Consider the following 20431-nt stretch of genomic DNA (forward strand, 5'->3'; position numbering starts at 1 on the left):
TTTCTCTCTCTCACACTCTTTCTCTCTCTCTTTCTTTCTACAAATGATTTAATAGTAAAAATTCGCGAGTAATAAATTCATCAGGATCTTTCATTTACAGTTGTACATTTTTAAAGATCTTATCCGCAACAACCAACATTCTCGATAACATCGAATTATATATTTTTCAACCTGTATACATCCGATTTATTATCCCCATACATTTGTGTAAACAGTTCCATCTACTCATAAATATCTCCAAACCGCGAGATATCAGCAAAGATATCACCATTTCAACCATAACGATTAATTTAATCGACCGTCGTATCTCTGACCGAGATCTAGCAAGATCTTGGCGCGATATTAATCGAACCATCGATCAAGTCACTTCTCTGTGAGACTAACCTATCCGCGTATCACCGATCACTAAGAAATCGTTAAATAGTATTTATGGGTTTTCTTTACATATTTGATAGGAATCATATTTAATAGAAATAATAGGAAAGATAAAGAAAATTTGAAACAAGATAAAACAAGTATTAGAAAATTAAAATATTTATATAAGCAAATACTATTAGTCTAAATCAGTGATTCTCAACTTCTCATAAATATATAATTTCTTCGAAATCAATATTCAAGATTTCTTCTTTTCAGTATTATCAAGGTACATTTAAAAATTAATAAATATTTCTTCTCTTCTTTATTGTTCCATTTTTATTTGTATTTTGGACAAAACAGCTTGTAACTTTATTTGAAATAACTCTATTTAATCATCAAGAATTGAATATAATTACTAACAATTGCATATGTTAACATTGAAAAAAAATTTTTAAATAAAATTTTAAATAAAATTTTTATCATAGTGATATGTTGAGTACCAGTACCAGTTGAGAATCACTGGTCTAAATCATGAACAAATAGTGCTATTTATACTTGGATTCGATGTAAATCCAATATTTGCTTAATTGAATCGCAATAAACGTGGAAAATAAACGTATGTTTTATTTTTTATTTCTTATTTCTTACACATCAAAAAGAGATTATGTTTCTTATATCAATGTAATATTAATATATTAATATATTAATATAATTATCATATTATTAATTTAATATATTGTAATTGAAGCTAAAAACTCTTAATTTGAAATACTATTATTTTAAATATTATTTTCTTATATTTCAATGATTATATAAATTGATATTAATATATATATATATATATACGGTGTGCTAATATATTTATGAAATATTATTTAAGGATCAATTCTAAAGATCAGAATAAACATAAAAGTTAATATTTATTATTAATATATTTATTGATATTTATTAACTTACAAGCAATAGAAGTAAAATTGTGTAAAATTAGGAGAGTAAGATAATTCTATATTCATTATAGTGCTCTCTCTTTCTTTTTTTTCATCTCATTTCATCTAATGCAAATTAAATTTCTTATAACTTAATAAATAAGCCTTAACTGGCATTTTTGTATACTAACTTTTCTATTTATTTTAGTCTCTAAAATCGATCTTCTGAATAAATTTTAATAATTAATTAAATATAATAATAATTAAATAAAATTTTAATAAATTTTAATTTAATTTATAATATCTTGTATTTTTTCAATTGATATTTCTCTTATTATAATATTATATTAAAACAATGATTTTATGAACAGTTTCTTTAATTTGTTGTTTTCAATTTCATTTACAATGCATTGATGGTAACAATCATATTTCAATTCTTTCTATTCTTCATATTCAAATTCTTTCTATTTAACAAACATAAAATTTCTGTCTACGTGTTTTTGAACAGATTTCAACCTTTAATATTTGATATCTCAATTTTTTAAACTTTATCGTCGCTATATTTTATTACCTTTAATACCAAGCGAATCGAAACACATCCCGCTGTTATTGGTATCCTGGTTTCAAATTTCAAGTTGATATACTTGACAGAAACGTAATAAAATTATAAATTGTAGCATTTCGATTTCAATATCTATGTATAAGCTTCACATCGTTGCAATAAATTCAATGTTTAATTGGGCGTATATGTGACAGCATAGATGAGTTCTGTAAGTTTCAATATCATTAATATCGGGTGTCCTTGGTTGCCTGGATAAACTAGCGATTTAAATTGAATACATCTGATATCTGTATCTGGTTCTTTCATTATAAAACACAATGTAATATATTTTTAATTGGTGATATTTTATTTACATGTGATATTTTATTCACAATATATACTATAATAATCTTTCATAAGTATCAGATAAGCAAGAGAATTTTGTAGTTTCTTCAAAAAGATATAAGATATAAAAAAAAAAACTTTAATTTATTAAAATAATTATTATTTTGCTTAATAAAAAGGAAAATTATATATATATTAAAAATTTATATATTTATATTTAAAAATTTTGGTCTTTAGAATCAATTCTGCAAAAATATATATTAATATTTTGTATATATAATAATGGAGGAAAATGAGAATTGAATAAGAAATTTTCATTTATAAAATTTATTATAACTGAGTGCAACAACAATGTTACACAATTTTTATAAATGATTATTTATGTTAATTTATATCTATTTTTCTATTATAAAAGCATTTCTTCATTATTTAATATTATAGATTATTTCAAAAATTTTGAATAATAATAATGAAGAATAATAAAATTTTTCTAAATCTAATCTGATTTCTTTTTGATAAATCTTCATATAGTATCCAATTATATACTCTATAAGATATATTTATAGTGCTACATCAATGACTTGACATTTTGGACTCTAGTACCTTTTTCATATCAGCATCATTAATATTATATCTTTTACTGAAATGAATATACATACTACGGTGTTTTTCGGTTATCTGATACCTCGAAAACATACAAATACTCGATAGATCAATATTTCGAAGTCCATGAGATCGAATGTTCGATTGAATCTAACACTATTATGATGCAATGAGTATATCATTGGTATCACTAGACGAGTATATAACATAGACGAGTAATAAATGCAGAATTTAAATTCGATAATGTTATCAAGTCGAAATGTTATCAAGTCGAATTCTCATAGATATATGCTAAATTTGTATTAGGATTGTATTTATAAACAGTGATAAGTTTATATTTCTATATTTAAGATTGTAATAGTTGAATGAGATAGGATAATATGCTCAGATAATATGCTCGCATTAGAAATTATGGTTTTAGATATGTATTAAAATACAGGTATTTATAAATCATTAATTAAATATATTAATTTTTTTGTTTGGAAAAGATGAGTTAATTTATTTAAATACTAGATTTCATATAATCTCTGTTAAAAATAAATTATTCTATTTTTATATTTATAAATATAATTAAAATAAATTTTAATTCGATGAATTTTTAATTTCATAAATTTTAAGAAATCAACAATATGTTAATAAAATTAAAAATTTATGTCTTTAATATATATATACAAATATAAATATGTATTATACATATAGAAATTCAACATATAAAAATGAAAGAAATAAAAAAAATAACAATATATAGAAATGCAAAAATATTATTATTATATATTAATATATTAATATATTATTATATACAAATATATTAATGAATATAAGATATAGATATTAGATGTTAATATATGCATATGAAATATGTATTTATAATCACAAATTTTAATCAATATTACATTTTTAAATAATTTTAAATAATTTATTAATATATTCAATTAGAAAAAGAAAAAAGAAGAAAAATTGATTAAAAACATTAACTAATTAAGAAATGATAATATAAAAATTAGAGAAACAATTTTAGAAACGACGATCTGATTTTTGAGATGTATTTGAGATAGACGAGATTACCGTATATCAGATTAAGTAGGATTCGCTGGCTACACGCGTTTCCGGGGTGTTTCCGTGGGATCAGATTTTCCGTTACATCGCTTTTTATCTTTTCCGTCCACGTGGCAAGGAAACGTGACAGGGTTTCCGCATCGCGTTTTCGACAGGAAGACACGGACGACACTAGCGGAAGGGTTTATATCTTTTACCAATTAACAGGTTAAACCAAGTGTTCGTGTGTGGTTGTGATTAGTTTCTGTATTAATATTCGGTAGTTATTTATATACATAAATTATAAGCGCTATTGACAGGTGGAATAGAACAATAAAATCCTCATAGTTTATGAAAAAATGAAAGATTAATAATTTGGAAATTTGAAAAAAGAAAATTAAAAATTTTAGAAGTAAATTATTAATTTAAAAATTTTACAAAAGAAAAATATTGGAATTTTGTAAAAATCAAAGATTAAAAATTTTGTAAAGAAAAAATATTGAATTTTTTTAAAAAAGAAAGATAAGGATTTTAAAATTGAATATTTGAAAAAATTTTACAAAAAAAAAAAATATTAAAATTTTGGAAGTTGAAATAATTTTATTAAAAAAAAAATACTTGGAAATTTTATAAAAGAAAGAAAATTTTATAAAAAAAAATTTAGAAATTTAATAAAACAAATTTGATAGGAATAAATATAAAAATAACAATTATCACAATATAATTTAATTTATTAATTTATTTTAATATTGAGATTTAAAAATTTTGATACTCTAATATCATTTTAATTATTCATATAATCATTTTAATTATCTAATATCATTATAATTATAATAACATTGTATCAATATATCAATGTTATTAAACTTGTAATAACAATTTGATGTTTTCTTAATGATTATATTTTCATAATAAGATTCTATTCTAATTATTTTTTTATTAATTAATTCATTATGATTCCTCTGACAGCAAGAAGTTTATTAGTGAGAAGAAACTAGTTCCATTTGAACCGAATGTTTGCTTACACAATATTTATCATCATCTATTTTAAACGAACAATCCGAGCACATAATGTGAAAAATATGTAGTATTAAGCTAATATTTGAACAGATGAGCACCACTCGTGTTATCTAACAACGATTAACGCTTCTCGATGGTATTTCGTAGAGTCCATTCAGATAAAGAATTATGAAGTATATATTACACAAATTTTATTACTATACTACAACATGCATTCTATAATTCTCTTAAATAAATGAATTATAAATATAAATCGTTAAATAAAGAATACAAAAAAATCTTTAACTTTTCTATAATGATTATTATAACTAATAAATTCTAAAACTACAAGATTTTATAAAACATATTTTCTTAATTCTAAAATTAACATTGTATTCATATTATACCATAATATGATTATACTAGTTTTCATAAATAAATTAATAATAAAATTATTGATAGAATAAATATTATATAATATATATTATAATTTATTTAAAATTATAATTTTGATAATTTTATTATATCATAAAATTAATATACATATAATATGATTTGGAATAAAAATATTTTGAATTTCAAAAACATAAATCAATCAGAATCAATCATATTGAAATAGAAAAATTAATCATTGAATTGAATCATTGATCGATTAAATTGACTATTGCTTTTCTATATCATTGACGCTTTTGACATTCCATTCAGATCCTCCAATAGCCGTGATCGTCTAGTGGTTAGGACCCTACGTTGTGGCCGTAGTAACCCAGGTTCGAATCCTGGTCACGGCAATGTTGTCAATTTGACACATTGTCACGGATGGAGGTTAATTTTTTTTCTTTTAATTTTTCATAATTATCATGTATTATATATAAAACTCATTGTATAAATTATAAACAAAAATCTAACAAAATATGTTTCTATTATATGCTCCTAAATTGAACTAAATTGAACTAAATTCATATTATAATTCATAATTCATATTAAAAATATAAATAAAATTATTTTAAACATAAATTTCAAATAAATAATAATAATCAATTAAAGTTATTTTCTTTATTTTTTTTATATAAATCAATTAAATTCTATTATGTGCTTTAAATTAATTCAAATTCTATATTATGACTAAAATTATTATAAATTAATAACAAAAAAAAAATAATTTTAAACTTTAAATAGTGAAAGAATAAAATTTATACTGTAGTTTACTATTTTGTATTTTTTATATTTAATAATCATTAAATATCACATACAAAAAAGGATAAGAATATGTTAAATTTCAAATTATAATTATAACTATAATAATATAAAAAAATTATAATATTAATTTTTGAAGTATAAAAAAAGATATTTTATTTTACATCTTTAAATTATAATCCAAAATTCCTTTACATTAAATTAACAAAATAAAAAAAAATTATTTATTAAATAATCCATTAAAATTCCATTCTTTACTCTCATTAAATTCTCTAGACTGAATCAAGTTCTCATCAAAAAAGCAAACAAGTACGAAATTACTTCAAACTTTAAATAGTATCATCGATTAAAATTCCATAAATACCACGTCTCACTAAACCGAAGAAAACGTCACGTTTGCGAGTCTGGTTCAAGGAACTTCCTAGCGGATCAACAGGAAGTTCCTAGACCGATCTTTACTCGATGCTGCCATGCTAAACCACTACGTGACAGGTCTGGTGGAACGTATAGCGCATTGCGGTAGGTCCTCATCGCGAGAACGATAAATCTTATGGCTCTAATATTCGCAACGAGAAATATTCTCCTCACGTTTCCTGAAATCTTAGCTAAAATTCCTTAGAATTTTATTTGAATCTTATTTCCAATACTCTTGTTCTTTCATGAGAAACAAATTGATTATAATCTTTAGAGATAATTTCAAACAATAAATTTATTTAAATATTTTTAAACGATTATTTAAATATTTTTTCATCAGTTGATATTTTAGATCTAATATTATTAAATTTTTTAATATATATACTTTATGATGTACATACATTGATATATAATATTATATATTTATGGGATAAGAAGATAGAAGCGAAAGAAAAACAATTGAATGAATATATATTATAAAAATAATTCTTTTTAGATATTTTATGTATATAAATATAATAAATAGGGATTTTTGATTGATGAAGATTTTAGAAATAATAAAGAAAGAAAGTTTTTCGAAATTTATAAATTTTTTTTAAAAGAAATAAGTTGCAAATATAAGATATTAAATTTTATTATTATTATTTGATTTATTTATAATTGAATTATCGATTATTATATATATTATATACAATGTAGAAAAGTTATTTTTTCAAAAAAACGAAAGTTGAAAATTAAAAATTAATTGATTTTAATAGCAATTCTTAAATTAGTATAAAAATTTATATTAAAAAATTTTTAAATAAAAATTAAAATCTTTAAAAATTCTAAATATACTATCGATCGATCTCATCATTCAACGTATACAATATGAACATTAAAGCACCGGGTTAGCTGGCATAGTTCCATCGTGTTCGTTCTCGTGGCCAACATACGTTATTATCCTCGTGGAGCTCGATTTTCAATCTTGTCGCACGTACACCGCATTATACCGCGATATTTCTGGTATCCTTAACACCTTCGTGCCCTAAAACTGTTGGGATAAAGAGGCATAAATCACTTATACTTTGTTTTAGTATTTGTTTTCTATTCTTAGGAAGGTCGGAACATAAATATATACGTTCGATCTTAACTAATATTAAAACAATCTTATGAAAAATTCATAAACGTTTTAGTAAATCTTTATAAAAAAAAAGAGTTAATCTTTAATAGCTATATTTTTTTTTTTACTAAAAAGAAGATATATCTTGTAATAGATTATAGTAATAGAAACGCATAAAATATTAATATATATGTATATATATATTTATATACTATACATATATATTTGGTATAAATAAATATAAATTTGATATATATAAATAAATATATTTGATATATATAAATAAATATAAATTTGATATATATAAAAAATATAATGATATTTACAGAAAAATGCAAAAATGTATTTAATAAATAATATTTTATTTAATATTAATTAATACTTACTAGATAAAGATTTTCTTGAATATTTTCAATTGCATTGTGATCATAACCTCAACCAATATGTTCACAAATTAATCTTACCCATGCTAATTTTATGAGTATTGTATGTGGTTTCCCATCAATATTACAAAAATATCACGTTTAAAAAATTTAAAAGAGAATAAAAACAAAAAGATGAAAAATTCCTGGTATAATTCGAACAGTGTCGTAAAAAAAACAGAGAATAAAAGAGTGGGAGTGCACGGAGAGAAGTTCGAAAATTGATGGTAGTGTAGCTCAGAAATTATCGTGAGCATTAATTACAATATTTACGAGATGAGACGTTCGCTTGGTATCGTTTGTTTATTAATAACTGCGATAAATAAGTATCATGAAGCAATTATAAAAGACCGCCAGAAGCGACACACATATACGTATACAGGATACAAACACATTGTGGTCACTGGACGATTTAGAATAGGGGTGTGCACGTCGCGGAAAAAGGGGGCGAAGAAAGTGATTCGACGGAGAAGAGGAATCCAAGCTCAATTTATTGGCTCGCGTGTTAGAGAGCGTGGTGGTGCTTGTTAAGCCGCCTTTACATCGGCACGACCGCGGCCAGATACCTTTATCATCGACTATAAATTTCGGCAGCGCCCGATAGAAAGGGTCCGCGCGTTTGTAATTGGCAATAATTCACGGGTCGGAACAGTTTGCGAGAAACGAGTCTGTCGATTCACGATGCGCCAATCGAGATCATTGAGTATTATACATACGTATATACTTACGTACGTACAAGCGTACAGTTGCGATACCAGTTTAAAGGGAACTTTTTTTATTTTTCTTTTCCTCTCTTTATCTTCTTATTCTTTTTCACGTTCTGTACAAATTGAGATGTTTGTATCGTGCACTGTTGTGCGTGCGCGAAATGTACAACAGGATAGTAGGTTAGGAGAAGATAAAGGAGAAAAAACATTGTTAGAGAATGATAGGTTTAAGACTATATGTGATTGGAGAAGATTGAACATGGAGTGTTGTAATAATATTCCTTTTTGATATGTAATGTGAAAAGAATTGGAAGATTGGATCGCAGTGTTGATATCTCGAGAAATTTTTGTCTGTGGTTAGTATTGTTTCGTGCGTATTATAATAATTAAATTTATTGAAAATGATATTATGATATGTAATTACATATATTAATATAATATAGATATTTTTTAAAAATGTTAAATTAATATTTTTTTTATACGAAAATATATAATTTATGTAATATATCATATTTAATTTATATATATAAGTTACATAAGTTAAATATTGAATTACAGATAAAATACAGTTATAAATTTACTTTTTTAATTATATTAACTTTATTAATAATTTTTTTAATTATATTATTTTGAAAAAACAATATCCAGTAATTCAAATATTCAATAATTATTGATAATAAGATATATGCAAAATAAATAAAAATTGATAGCAATTATATGAAAGTTTCGTCTATTTTTTAGATTGATTATTCACAAAAAAAAAAATAATGTATAATTATAAATAACATGGAAAATTTTTTAGAAAATGTTACAATTTATTGATCAACTAAGAATAAATAAAACATGTAAAAATCGTTTATGGCTTAATCTGCGTTTACAAATCGTTCATAAATCAATATTTCTTATAAGAAAAAAAAAACTGTATTTTTCCATCATCGACGTGATGAATTATTGCATACATATGCTAGGAAAAATTTACATTCGCTCGAAGGTGTTCGAGTCGATTAATATGAAATACGAACGACAGAATTATTAGAGGTAGAGACGTTAACTTGGAAAGAGGTATGGTAGAAGGATAATTGAAGGGTTTGATAGTGAGATTGATCGACGTGTGACTTAAATTGACATTTATTTAATGATTCGATCGAACAAAATTCTAGGTGGCCATGGCAGATTTTCATTAGTCAATAACAAGAAGAAGAAATTTTATACAGTAAATATATTTCTATTATAAGTAATCTATTCCTATTATTTGAACAATTCAAGTTAAACATCGATTATAATATTAGATATCTTTAAAATTAATCTCTTTGAAAGATAAATTAAGTTTCTTTTAAACATTTGAATTATTGTAGACATTTATTAAAAATATTAATAATTTTGAATGGAATTTTGAATTAATTTAGATTATTTAGATTCAGATAACTTTAAATTTAGTAAATTTATCAATTATTTAAGATCTTTCACAGTTTTTATTCTTTAAATTATTATTACAAAAAATATTAAAATTATTAATGACAACTTATTAATGAAAATATTTATCATTAATTGGATATTATATTATTTGGTATTTATTATAGTATTTAATTATATTTAATTATTTAATTATATAAATTAAATTTAAGTATATTATACCTCATAGAATTTAACAATACTTTTATATAATTATAAAAATTAGATAGTTAAAAAATTAAAAAATTAAAAAATGAAATTTAAAAATATGATAAAAAGCAAAAACTTTATTTAAAAATAAGGATATATATTTTTTGTATTTTTGTTAGAAATTTTCTAGAAAGATTTTTTGTTTTAATTTAAATTTAAATATATTATACCAGTATCATTCCATATGCGAATCTGTTTCTTCCATCGATTTCAATATATCATTCAGACCATATCGTTCCGCTTGCACGAATAAAAATCGCCTGAATGGACCGATTATCATCGGACCGGCCTTCTTATCTCGTTCGACAAGCCTCCTAACGAGGGTTAAAAAATACGAGTCCGACAGGGCGAAAGCCATAGGATTAGAAAGCCGCATTATTTATGCAGAAATTTCACGCGTTTCTGCCCCCGATTTGCGGTTAATCTTCCAAGGATGCGTATCCCATCGTAAAGTCAGATCGAGACCTCGTCCTTCACGCCAACGCAACCACTGTCTTATTCTATTTTCTTTTTTATCCTTCTATGCAACAAATATAGCGAATGTTGCATTATTTCGAAATTATGAAATATTTTAGCGATATATTAGAAATATTATTTCTTATTATATTGTAATAACAATAATAGCAATTTTTTAAAAAATTAAAAAAATTTTAAAAATTATAAAAAAATTTCAAATTTTCAAATTTCTAAATCATTAAATTTTAAAGTTTAAAATTATTAATTAATTTTTCAAAAATGAAAACTTTTAAATTTTAGATATTTTTAATGAAAGAGAATTTTTTTTTAATTTAAAAGATTTCAAATTTTTAACATTTTTAAGCTTAAACTATCAAATTATTAAATTTATTAAAAAATTGTCAAATTATCAAATTTTTAAATTTAAAAAATATGAAAAGATTTAAAGATTAATGACTTAAATTAAAATATATTTTATTATTTCCACAAAAAATATTGCATTGTTTTTTCAAAAAATTGCATTTTTCAGTATTTAGCTTAAGAATTTATAGACGACGTCATGTCTAAAATTTCTTCTATTTTTGTTTTATTGCTATTTTTGTTGTAAGACGAAGGGCCTTGATGCGTCACAAGCCAATAATTCGTCTCCTCCTCGGTGTCATCCTCTTTTTACCCCTTTCAAATTTTACCCCTGTGACGGTTCATCCACTAAGCTATATCGTTTCTTCCGAAGTTTTTTTTTCCATCGTCTAGGAGACTATCTAAGCGTCACGTGCCGGTGGAGAATCTGGAAGAACCGGATGCATCCACAGTGATGGCGCGTAAAAGATTCATTTCTTCCTCGCTACAAATCCACGTGGAAAGGATTGAGGCGGATCTCTGAAATCTTCTATTTTCATCTGTATCCTTGATTGTCGAGTTGCCATCAAGTTGTAACGTTTCCTCCTTTCTTCTTCCTCTCGCTATATTGTTTTTCCTAAAAGTATTTTATCACTATTTTTTTCGTAGCTCGTAAAGAAACATCAATTTAAAAATGTTAATCATTGAATTATCTTTTATTTTTTTTCTTTTGTGTTATTCCTTTTACTGTTTTTATTTTCTTTTCCATTTTTTCTTTTTTATTTTTATTTTTTTTTTTTAATTTTTAAGAGTTTTTTCAAATATATATGATGAGCGTAGGATCTTTTTTTTCATTTTATTTAGGTTGATGGATTTATTTTCTTTGTTTAATTTGTAATTGATAAATAAAATTAAAGTAGGAAAAATGATTATTTAAATAGTTTATATTTTATTTTATAAAGTTATCTTGATAAGAATTCATAATTAACATATGGAATAATAAAGAACATATGGAATAATTTTTAATTACTAAATAAATAAAAATATATAATAAAAATAATTATGATAATATAATATTATCAAAGAAATGTTAACATTAAATTATACGTAAAAGTAAAAATCAAAATCCTAATATCAATGTTAATATCATTAATCAATATTATCATTTCATATTATAAATTAAATAATAATTAATAAATAATAAAATCTAATAAAACTAAAATATTTTTCATAAAAATAACACCAATATCTATCTAATTCCTTATCTTGCTCTCAAATTTACAGCATTTATGTAATATATATTTTTATAACCATATCTTATTTTCTATATTTCTTTATCTTAGCTGCACATTTTATTTTAGAAATGCAAGCATGCAAGCATTTTAATAACAAAAATTAGAAATGAATCGAAATGAAACCACGAATATCTCATAAAAATGTTTTATGATTTTACTAATTATCATATTAATAGAAGACTATTGTCGTTTCAATATATTTTTTCACGATAAAACGAAACATATAATTAACATAAGAAAACCAGAAGCAAAAAGCTTTCACGATTCACGTTGTTTATATAAACTAATCTAAGATTATAAGAGATTCAAAAGTCATTTAAAAAAACTCTAGAAATCTAAAGATATTTGCCAACAATTATGATAAGATTATTTAATGCAACTATACATATACATTTGCTGAATATAAATCGTTACATTATGCAAATTTTCTTCACAAGCATCTGAATTAAAAAGAAATATAAGAGTTGTTATGTTGTGGATGTATATATTTAAAATTAAAAAATAAACACTATTAAAGAATACAAGTTGCTTCATATTGATGCATATAAATGACAATTGCAAATATAAAATAAAAAAATTTCAATTATTTATTCTGAATTAAATTGTAAGATTTTCAAATAACAATGATTATTAATATTAAATTAAATAGAAAAAAAAGATAGTTTTGTTTTAGATTCTAACTTACATCATAAAATTACAAGAAATTATACAAATTCAATTTTTCAAAAGAAAATATATCTTTGTTATCTTATTTTTTATATATTTTTGAAATAGTATAGAATTTTAATATTTTTCAACATATAAATTAAACTACATACATAGATATATTATATAATATAAAATATAAAAAATATAAAATATTATGCAAAATTTATTATATTTGCTTTTTTAAATCTATTATACTTATTAGTTTTTAATCAAAAACTAAATATTTTGAAGTTAAACTTCGTTTAAAATATTATTGATCTATACTAAAAATAGTTAAATATAAATTTATTAAAAATTCATGTTACTTTAAAATAAAGTATGATTCCTTAGAATAAAGTTAACACTTTTCACTAATTATAATTGAAAATGCATATTATATTTTGAAACATCCTATATAACCTCAGATAAGTTTCAGTCATCTTCACATTATCAAAGGATTCACATTAACCGATCCATTATTTCATAAATCACTTTTTTTCAATCAACTCTCTTCAACACCTTAAGATATATTTATTGTTTAAAAATCCTTCTTTAGTACACGTTAATGCTCCAAGCAAGAAGTAGTTTTGTTCGAAAAATCGGTTCGACTGGCGGATAAGAAAGATTCGAGGTCGATCAGTATTATCTAGCGAGATAAACGTCTGGCCAGTAAATAGAAAGACGAGATGCGGCAGATCTGTCGAGAGAGAAGCGTGCAATTATGCGAATACTTATTAAAACGCTGCCGCTTTATCGCCGCTAATTTCACGTGAAACAGGCAGAAAATTAAGTTTCTTCCTCTGGTCGAGACATAAGGTGGAGAAAAGAACAGCGGAGAATGTTGGTTCCGAAAAATAAACAAGAAGATCAAGATGGAGGACACGGCAGTAGGTGGCGCAAAGAGAGCAACATGAGAAACTCAGAGCTGGTCGAGGTTTAATAACCTCTATCTTTTATTCTTTTTTTTCTTAGATAATTTATTCCGCACGTGTTTACAAAAAGCTTATTGCTTATTTTTGAAACATTAAATATTGGTTATTACAGTTATTGGAAAAGAGAATAAGTTAATTTTTAATAAGATTAATTTTGAATTTCGAGAATAATTAATTTAAAATGAATTTTTATATTTTAGTAAATGAAAATAATTAAAATATAAAGTATTATTTAAATTCGAAAATGTTTTTATTTAAAATATTAATTACTTAAAATATTTTAAGAAATTGAAATAGAAAAAAATATTTAAATTAAAATAAAATAAAATAATATTTAAATTAAATTAAAAAACTTAATATTAAAAATTTTGAAAATTTTAATTTTTTTAAAATATTTCTCAATCAAAAATATAGAGATTGTTTTTCTTTTCCGAGATGATTGATGTGATGATAAATGATATCACGTTATTCTTGTAATAACTTTCGATTTATCGAAAGTGAAACAATCTTTTACCTTGGACAACTTCTGGAAGCTGGTTTATCAGGTTAACTTTTTTTTCTTTTATCTCCATTACTTTCTTCCGTTTTATACTGATATGTTTGTGAATCTTCATACATATACATATACATATAATTCTTGATTAATATACATAAAGAAACAAAAAATTACATTTATAATATTATAAATATTACATTTTTTTCTTCAATAAAAATCATTTTAATACAAACAAAAATCAAGAGAATCAAATTAATATTTTACAATTGAGTTTTATTTTTTATTAATAATAGTGCAGCTATTTGAAATTTAAGCACAATCTTAAGTAAACTGCTATTAATCGTTATCATTAAATAAATCAAAAATATAAATAACGCTATTGCCAATAATGGTGAACATTATCATAGAATCGAACGCATAATATTGATTTGTTTAGATTAGATATACATTTATCGCATGGAATAAGTCAACCGGAAGTAATGTGAAAACTTGTGCTTTCTAATACAGTTAATTGTTCTCAATGGCCGGTAATCAATTTCAATTAAAGCCGCTTTTTAATGAAATGAAATTATTACAGCAATTAAATCTTATGGGAATCATTCGGTGCCATTAATTGTCGTGGTGTCGCGAATTTCCATCGTTTCGGCACTCATATCGTTTCTTCCGAAATAAAACTGGTTCTCAATGGTATCTTCTTGCCTCGGATTTATTTCTGCGACGATCGAGTGATCGGGGACCAAACGTACAACGAAATTATTTCTCCAATAACGGCGCCATCTACTTCCATGTAGTCTGTTAATTTACATAGTAGCTTAACAAGATTATTAAATTATCAATAAATTATTAAGCACATAGATGTAGAATAAAATTGGCAAATAAGATAAGAACCAGATTTTAAATATGATTTAGTGAAAGAGATAAAACTTGATATGGTAAATTTGAATTGAATTGGATTATTTTTGTTTGATTATAATATGATATTAATAGTTAGATATAGATAACAAATAAATGATAATAATATAATTGCAGAGAATAAATGGTCAAATGAAATAAGAATAATAGAACCGAAATAGTGATTTACATTTGATGAGAGTTTGATGGAAGTGAAATTAATTCTGCTTTTATATATAAATATAATATTATATTATAATTCTCATATGATATGTAATTTTTTTTATAAATATAATATCGAATAAAATATGAAGCAAAGAAGATGAATAACTAACATACCTGGCTAAAGTTATTATCCAACCCCAATAAGCAATCAGAGTAAGAGAACATGTAGGAAGCATGGCAACGATCATCCAGGGCATTTCTTGTAAACCATTTTTTATCAACATTCTTAAAGCTAGAATACAAATGTAACAGGAGAATAGGGCTAGTGGTGTAGTGACTACCAGATATAATATATCTAGAAGCATCTGAAAATATAATATAATTTTTTATTACATTAAAAACTTATTTTAATTTTCTTAAAATAAAAGTAAACAATAAATTTTGTGAAAGAAACTCTTTTCAATAAAATTATTAAAAGTTAAACAATTTTTAATTTGATATTAAAAAGAATTCATTGTCAATGAACGATTAAAATCTTACTTGTCGAGTCACTATTACCGAATTGAACCATATCGCAATGCTACGGAAGATGTTATAACGCGGTACTCTTTTAGTTGCGTATTTGTATCCACAAAGTTCGCATCTTGTGTGACCTGATTCTGTCAACCATCTTTCAAGACATTCTGCGTGCACTAGCGCTACTGTCCCGCGACACCTATCATATTTTGAAATAAGATTTAATATGTACAGATTCAAAAATATGCATAAAATATGAAATTTATTAATATGACTTATTAATTAATTTATTATTAATATGTGTAATATAAAATGATTTATTATAATTTATTATAACAAATAAAACAGAAAATTTTTAATTTTTAATTTTAAAAATTACCAATTACTAAAATTTTTTAAAAAAAATTATAAAATATTTTCATAAATAACTTTCTTTACAGATCAAAGATATTTATAATTATATACTTACAAGAAAATCTCAAACGTTTAAAAGGTTGAAAAGGAATTGAATAGTGTACAAATTGAATACGACAATAATTCAAGATATAAGCCAGATACAATTTATTCCGACTACTGCATGATGTGTACTAATCTGATCAGCGAAATGGATAAATCGCGGTAGATGCAGATAAACTCACTTGCAGGCTGAGATCAAAGGGCCGAGATACGCGTAGGATGATAAAGTCGATGTTTGACTCTCGACTCTTCGAATAGGTTGATTCTGTCTTTCACGAGATGTTCGATTTTCATCAATAGTTGAAAAACTGCCCATGTGACATATTCGACAAATGTCACCAGATGTGCGTGATTCTATAACAAATTTTTCGAAAAATACTAATTATGATTATCATTAAAAAAAATGCTAAAAATATTTTGAAAAATTATAAATTATTTTTTCAAATTTATTTTTTTTTTTTATTTTAGATAATCCCATATAATAAAATTTATAAAATTTTAAAACCATGGTTAAATACCTTATTTAACAAAAATATTTAACAAAATATTTAACAAAAATATTTAACAAAACCAACCATCATCACTTCCTTTTGAATCGAAACTTTCCAAAATCCTCTTTGTACTTTCCCCGTCCCACGTTCTTTGCTCGATCGTCGCAGCTTTATAGCCGGACGTCACAGCCTGGACGTACGACCGTTTACTAGAGAGATTTCCCAACAGGCTGTTCTTATCCGTAGGCAAATCTGAAACGAGATAAGGCCTTGAAGCGCCACAGGCTAAAAACGGCAGTTCATGAAATCGACGCCTCGAGATCGAATCGCTTTTCTAACCTGTACCGTTCGCGGTGTCGTCATCAGGCTGATCGTTTGACATCAAAAAGGCAGCGGCGTCATTGTGCCGGGCCGTAGAGCCGTGAATTTTTCGCTAATGATTATCTGTCGCGATCGCGAGGTCCCGTTGCTTTATTTCGAATGTTGCATCGGGCCTGAACGATTTGTATCTTGATTTGTACCTACCGCGACAATGGGCCGAGTGAATCCATCTTTTCACCGTCTTGAATCTCGCTGCATTAAGATCCAACAATTGAAGGCGATCGACAGAAAAGAGAGTGAAGCGTAAAATCTAATTCATATTTGAGAAAATGAAGTTGATGAAATTTTATTTAAATCAAAATTTACTTTAAGATAATGTTAAAGTTATATTTTGTATTTCGAAAGAATTTAAATTTTGAATAAAACTTCATTCGCTTAAAAGAAACGATAATATGAATATCAAAATTTTAAAAATTTGTGTGACTTAGGTGATTTAGTTTAACGGAATAAAATTATATAATATTATTTTAGCTAAATATAATTTAATGAAATTTAAATTTAAAATGAAATTCTATTCATATTTTGAAGAAAATAAGTTACAAATTTATGTATGTATTTTATTATTGATAAGAATAATATAAATACTATACATATGTTAAATTTAATAAACTAACTTAAACTACGTTCAGATTTGAAAAAAATTATGATATGTACTGAATTAAATATTTATAAAATTCTATGTTTGATAAAAAGTTTTGTGATTTCAATATGTAAATTTGACTTTTATATATAAATATTTGACTTTTGATAATGTACAATTTCACGATGTCGATTTTAATATTACTTCGTTGTACCTTAAATATTATGTAAAATTGTATTTGCATCTAAAAAATAGTTTTCAAGATCCAATGATTTATATAGAAATATATATTTATCTATATCTATATTTATATTTTCAATTCGTTTTCTGATAATAAATATGACTATAATATATACATTTTGATTCATTGTAAATTAGATCCTATTGTAATATTATTAAGTACAAATATTATACAAATATATAGAAGAGAACCATCAAGAATCTTCTAATTTTTGTGGTCAAATACATTATAGCATCAACATAATAACAGGTGATATTATTATTGTGTAAAATCACGTGTACGTAAGTGAGAAAACTTTGATGCCACCTCATTTAATTGCTTCAGCGTAACTTGTTTTTGTTTTTGTTTCTATGAATATTACGATGGAGTTACAAGATGTGTAACCAAGCATACCATTTATAGTTGGCAAAATATTATTATCTAAACCTCATTAATGGTAGGTTGAATAAATTCTAACCTCAACATTATTTGTACAAAAATTTTTAGTCTTATCTTATTCATAGCTATATATTTAAAAACACTAACGAAATTACCATCGTTTTACCGAGATACATTTTCATATAAAACCCTATTTACATATAATCAAGAGCGAGTGAAATCTAGTCATGCAACTTACAAGTTTTACACAGAAACTGGTAACCTCCTTAACGTATATAACGTTAATATTACGCGTATCGATTTATCATGATTCAACGATAATCATCGCAATACTTGTGGAAAGATATGTATGAACATGATTTCGTTTTGCAACATGGACGTAGTTTATTCATTGGAAAACATTGCAACTTTATAGCCTTTTTGATAGTATATACTGTAAATGTGCAATGTTACAAGTATAGAGATGTCCTATCTCGTGTAAATTGCAATAAACTCTTGTAATTATGCCAGCTGATTACATTCATAAGAAAATGTTGTCGCGTGATGTAAATATTATTGGCTATTGGTAACGGACAAGGTTAATTAAGATAAAGTGGAGATAAAATTATTATGTATAGCAATTCATAATTTTTCTTTGATCAATAATCATACGGAGGATTAATTGATGGTTTTACATCATCTCGTATTTTTTTTTACAATTTTATCTTTTTTGATATATTTTATTAAAGATCAAAAGTTTATTTTTAGAAATTTTTACATTTTCATAAAGTTAATTTTTCAAAATTATATTTTTTAAAATTTATTTTATATTATATAATTGTTTTCAAAAATTTTTGTAATTTATTTTATAAATTATAATTTTCTAAATTTTCTGTATATTCTATTAATTTTTGAAAAAGGATTTATTTCGTTATGCAAGAAAGTTGAGCTCAATAATTCTTGAAATCCTGAATTTTTTATAGATTTTTTAGGAATTTTCTATGTTTTTTTTTTAATTTTTAAACGTTTCAAAGATTTGCAATTTTTCTGTGATATTCCGTAATTTTTTAACGATAAAAATTTATCTATTCAAAGCTTTTCTCGAGATTAGATTTTCGAATTTTTTATATTTTTCAAAATTTTAATTTTTTTTTTTCAATTTTCCGATTTCAAAATATTCAAAACGAAAATAATCTTGTATTCGTAGAATACCTCAAGATTGCTATAAAACATGATATATAATTAGGAAAAAGAAATTTTCCATCTCAATATCTGATAAGACTAATTAAGTGGATTCGTGGCGGGACAAATTTTCAACAGGAAGTGGCGGCGCGTGGCCACTATAAATCAATGTGGTTGGGATGATTACCACAATTTCTAGAAATTTCATGCGTATACCTGATGAACGAATCGCGTCACAAGATTCAGGCATGCCAGTCCAGCTTTTAACACTTCCGCAATCTATCGTCCATTTATTTCGAAATAGGTTTCCGGTGAATTAAATTTGTGCGCGATTATTATTAGAATAGTTTGACCAGCGGTTTCCGGAAAATTAATTTTCCATTTTCCGTTTTCGTTAATTAGTTCAATGATTGAATATAATTTGATATCTTGCAAATTTTGACTTAAAAATAATATTTTTCGTTTAATTTTTTCGATAATTTTTAAATAGAAAAAATAGAATATATTTATTATATTGATAATAAATTGATGGATTTTCATAATAAAAATAAATTTAATTTTTTTTTAGATTTTTAATAAAAATATTTTGATATTCAAATATAATAATATAATAATTATTCTATTTATCTAAAATTTGGATATTTAACTTAAATTTTTCT

General features: G+C 24.1%; 1 protein-coding gene and 1 non-coding gene across 3 annotated transcripts; one reads left to right on the forward strand and one right to left on the reverse strand.

Annotated features, from left to right (window-relative positions):
• Positions 1-5522: 5522 nt before the first annotated feature.
• On the forward strand, positions 5523-5594 carry Trnah-gug. The gene has a single exon. It is a non-coding gene; the product is annotated as a tRNA-His (tRNA).
• A 9176-nt stretch (positions 5595-14770) lies between these two features.
• LOC102674814 (E3 ubiquitin-protein ligase MARCH2-like) lies at positions 14771-17650 on the reverse strand. 2 transcript variants are annotated; one of them, XM_006609045.2, is made up of 6 exons: positions 17371-17650; positions 17116-17283; positions 16723-16894; positions 16109-16283; positions 15743-15933; positions 14771-15289 (listed from the first exon to the last, which is right to left on the reverse strand). In XM_006609045.2, the coding sequence occupies exons 1-6, from the start codon at positions 17411-17413 to the stop codon at positions 15109-15111; spliced, it is 930 nt and encodes a 309-aa protein (XP_006609108.1). In that variant the 5' UTR covers positions 17414-17650; the 3' UTR covers positions 14771-15108. The 2 variants fall into 2 exon arrangements, with proteins under 2 accessions (XP_006609108.1, XP_006609107.1); XM_006609044.2 differs by having other exon boundaries at positions 14779-15304; positions 17371-17644.
• Between the last annotated feature and the right edge of the window lie 2781 nt (positions 17651-20431).

Source organism: Apis dorsata, unplaced genomic scaffold (genome assembly GCF_000469605.1).
Source record: "Apis dorsata unplaced genomic scaffold, Apis dorsata 1.3 scaffold_52, whole genome shotgun sequence".
Classification (NCBI taxonomy): domain Eukaryota; kingdom Metazoa; phylum Arthropoda; class Insecta; order Hymenoptera; family Apidae; genus Apis; species Apis dorsata.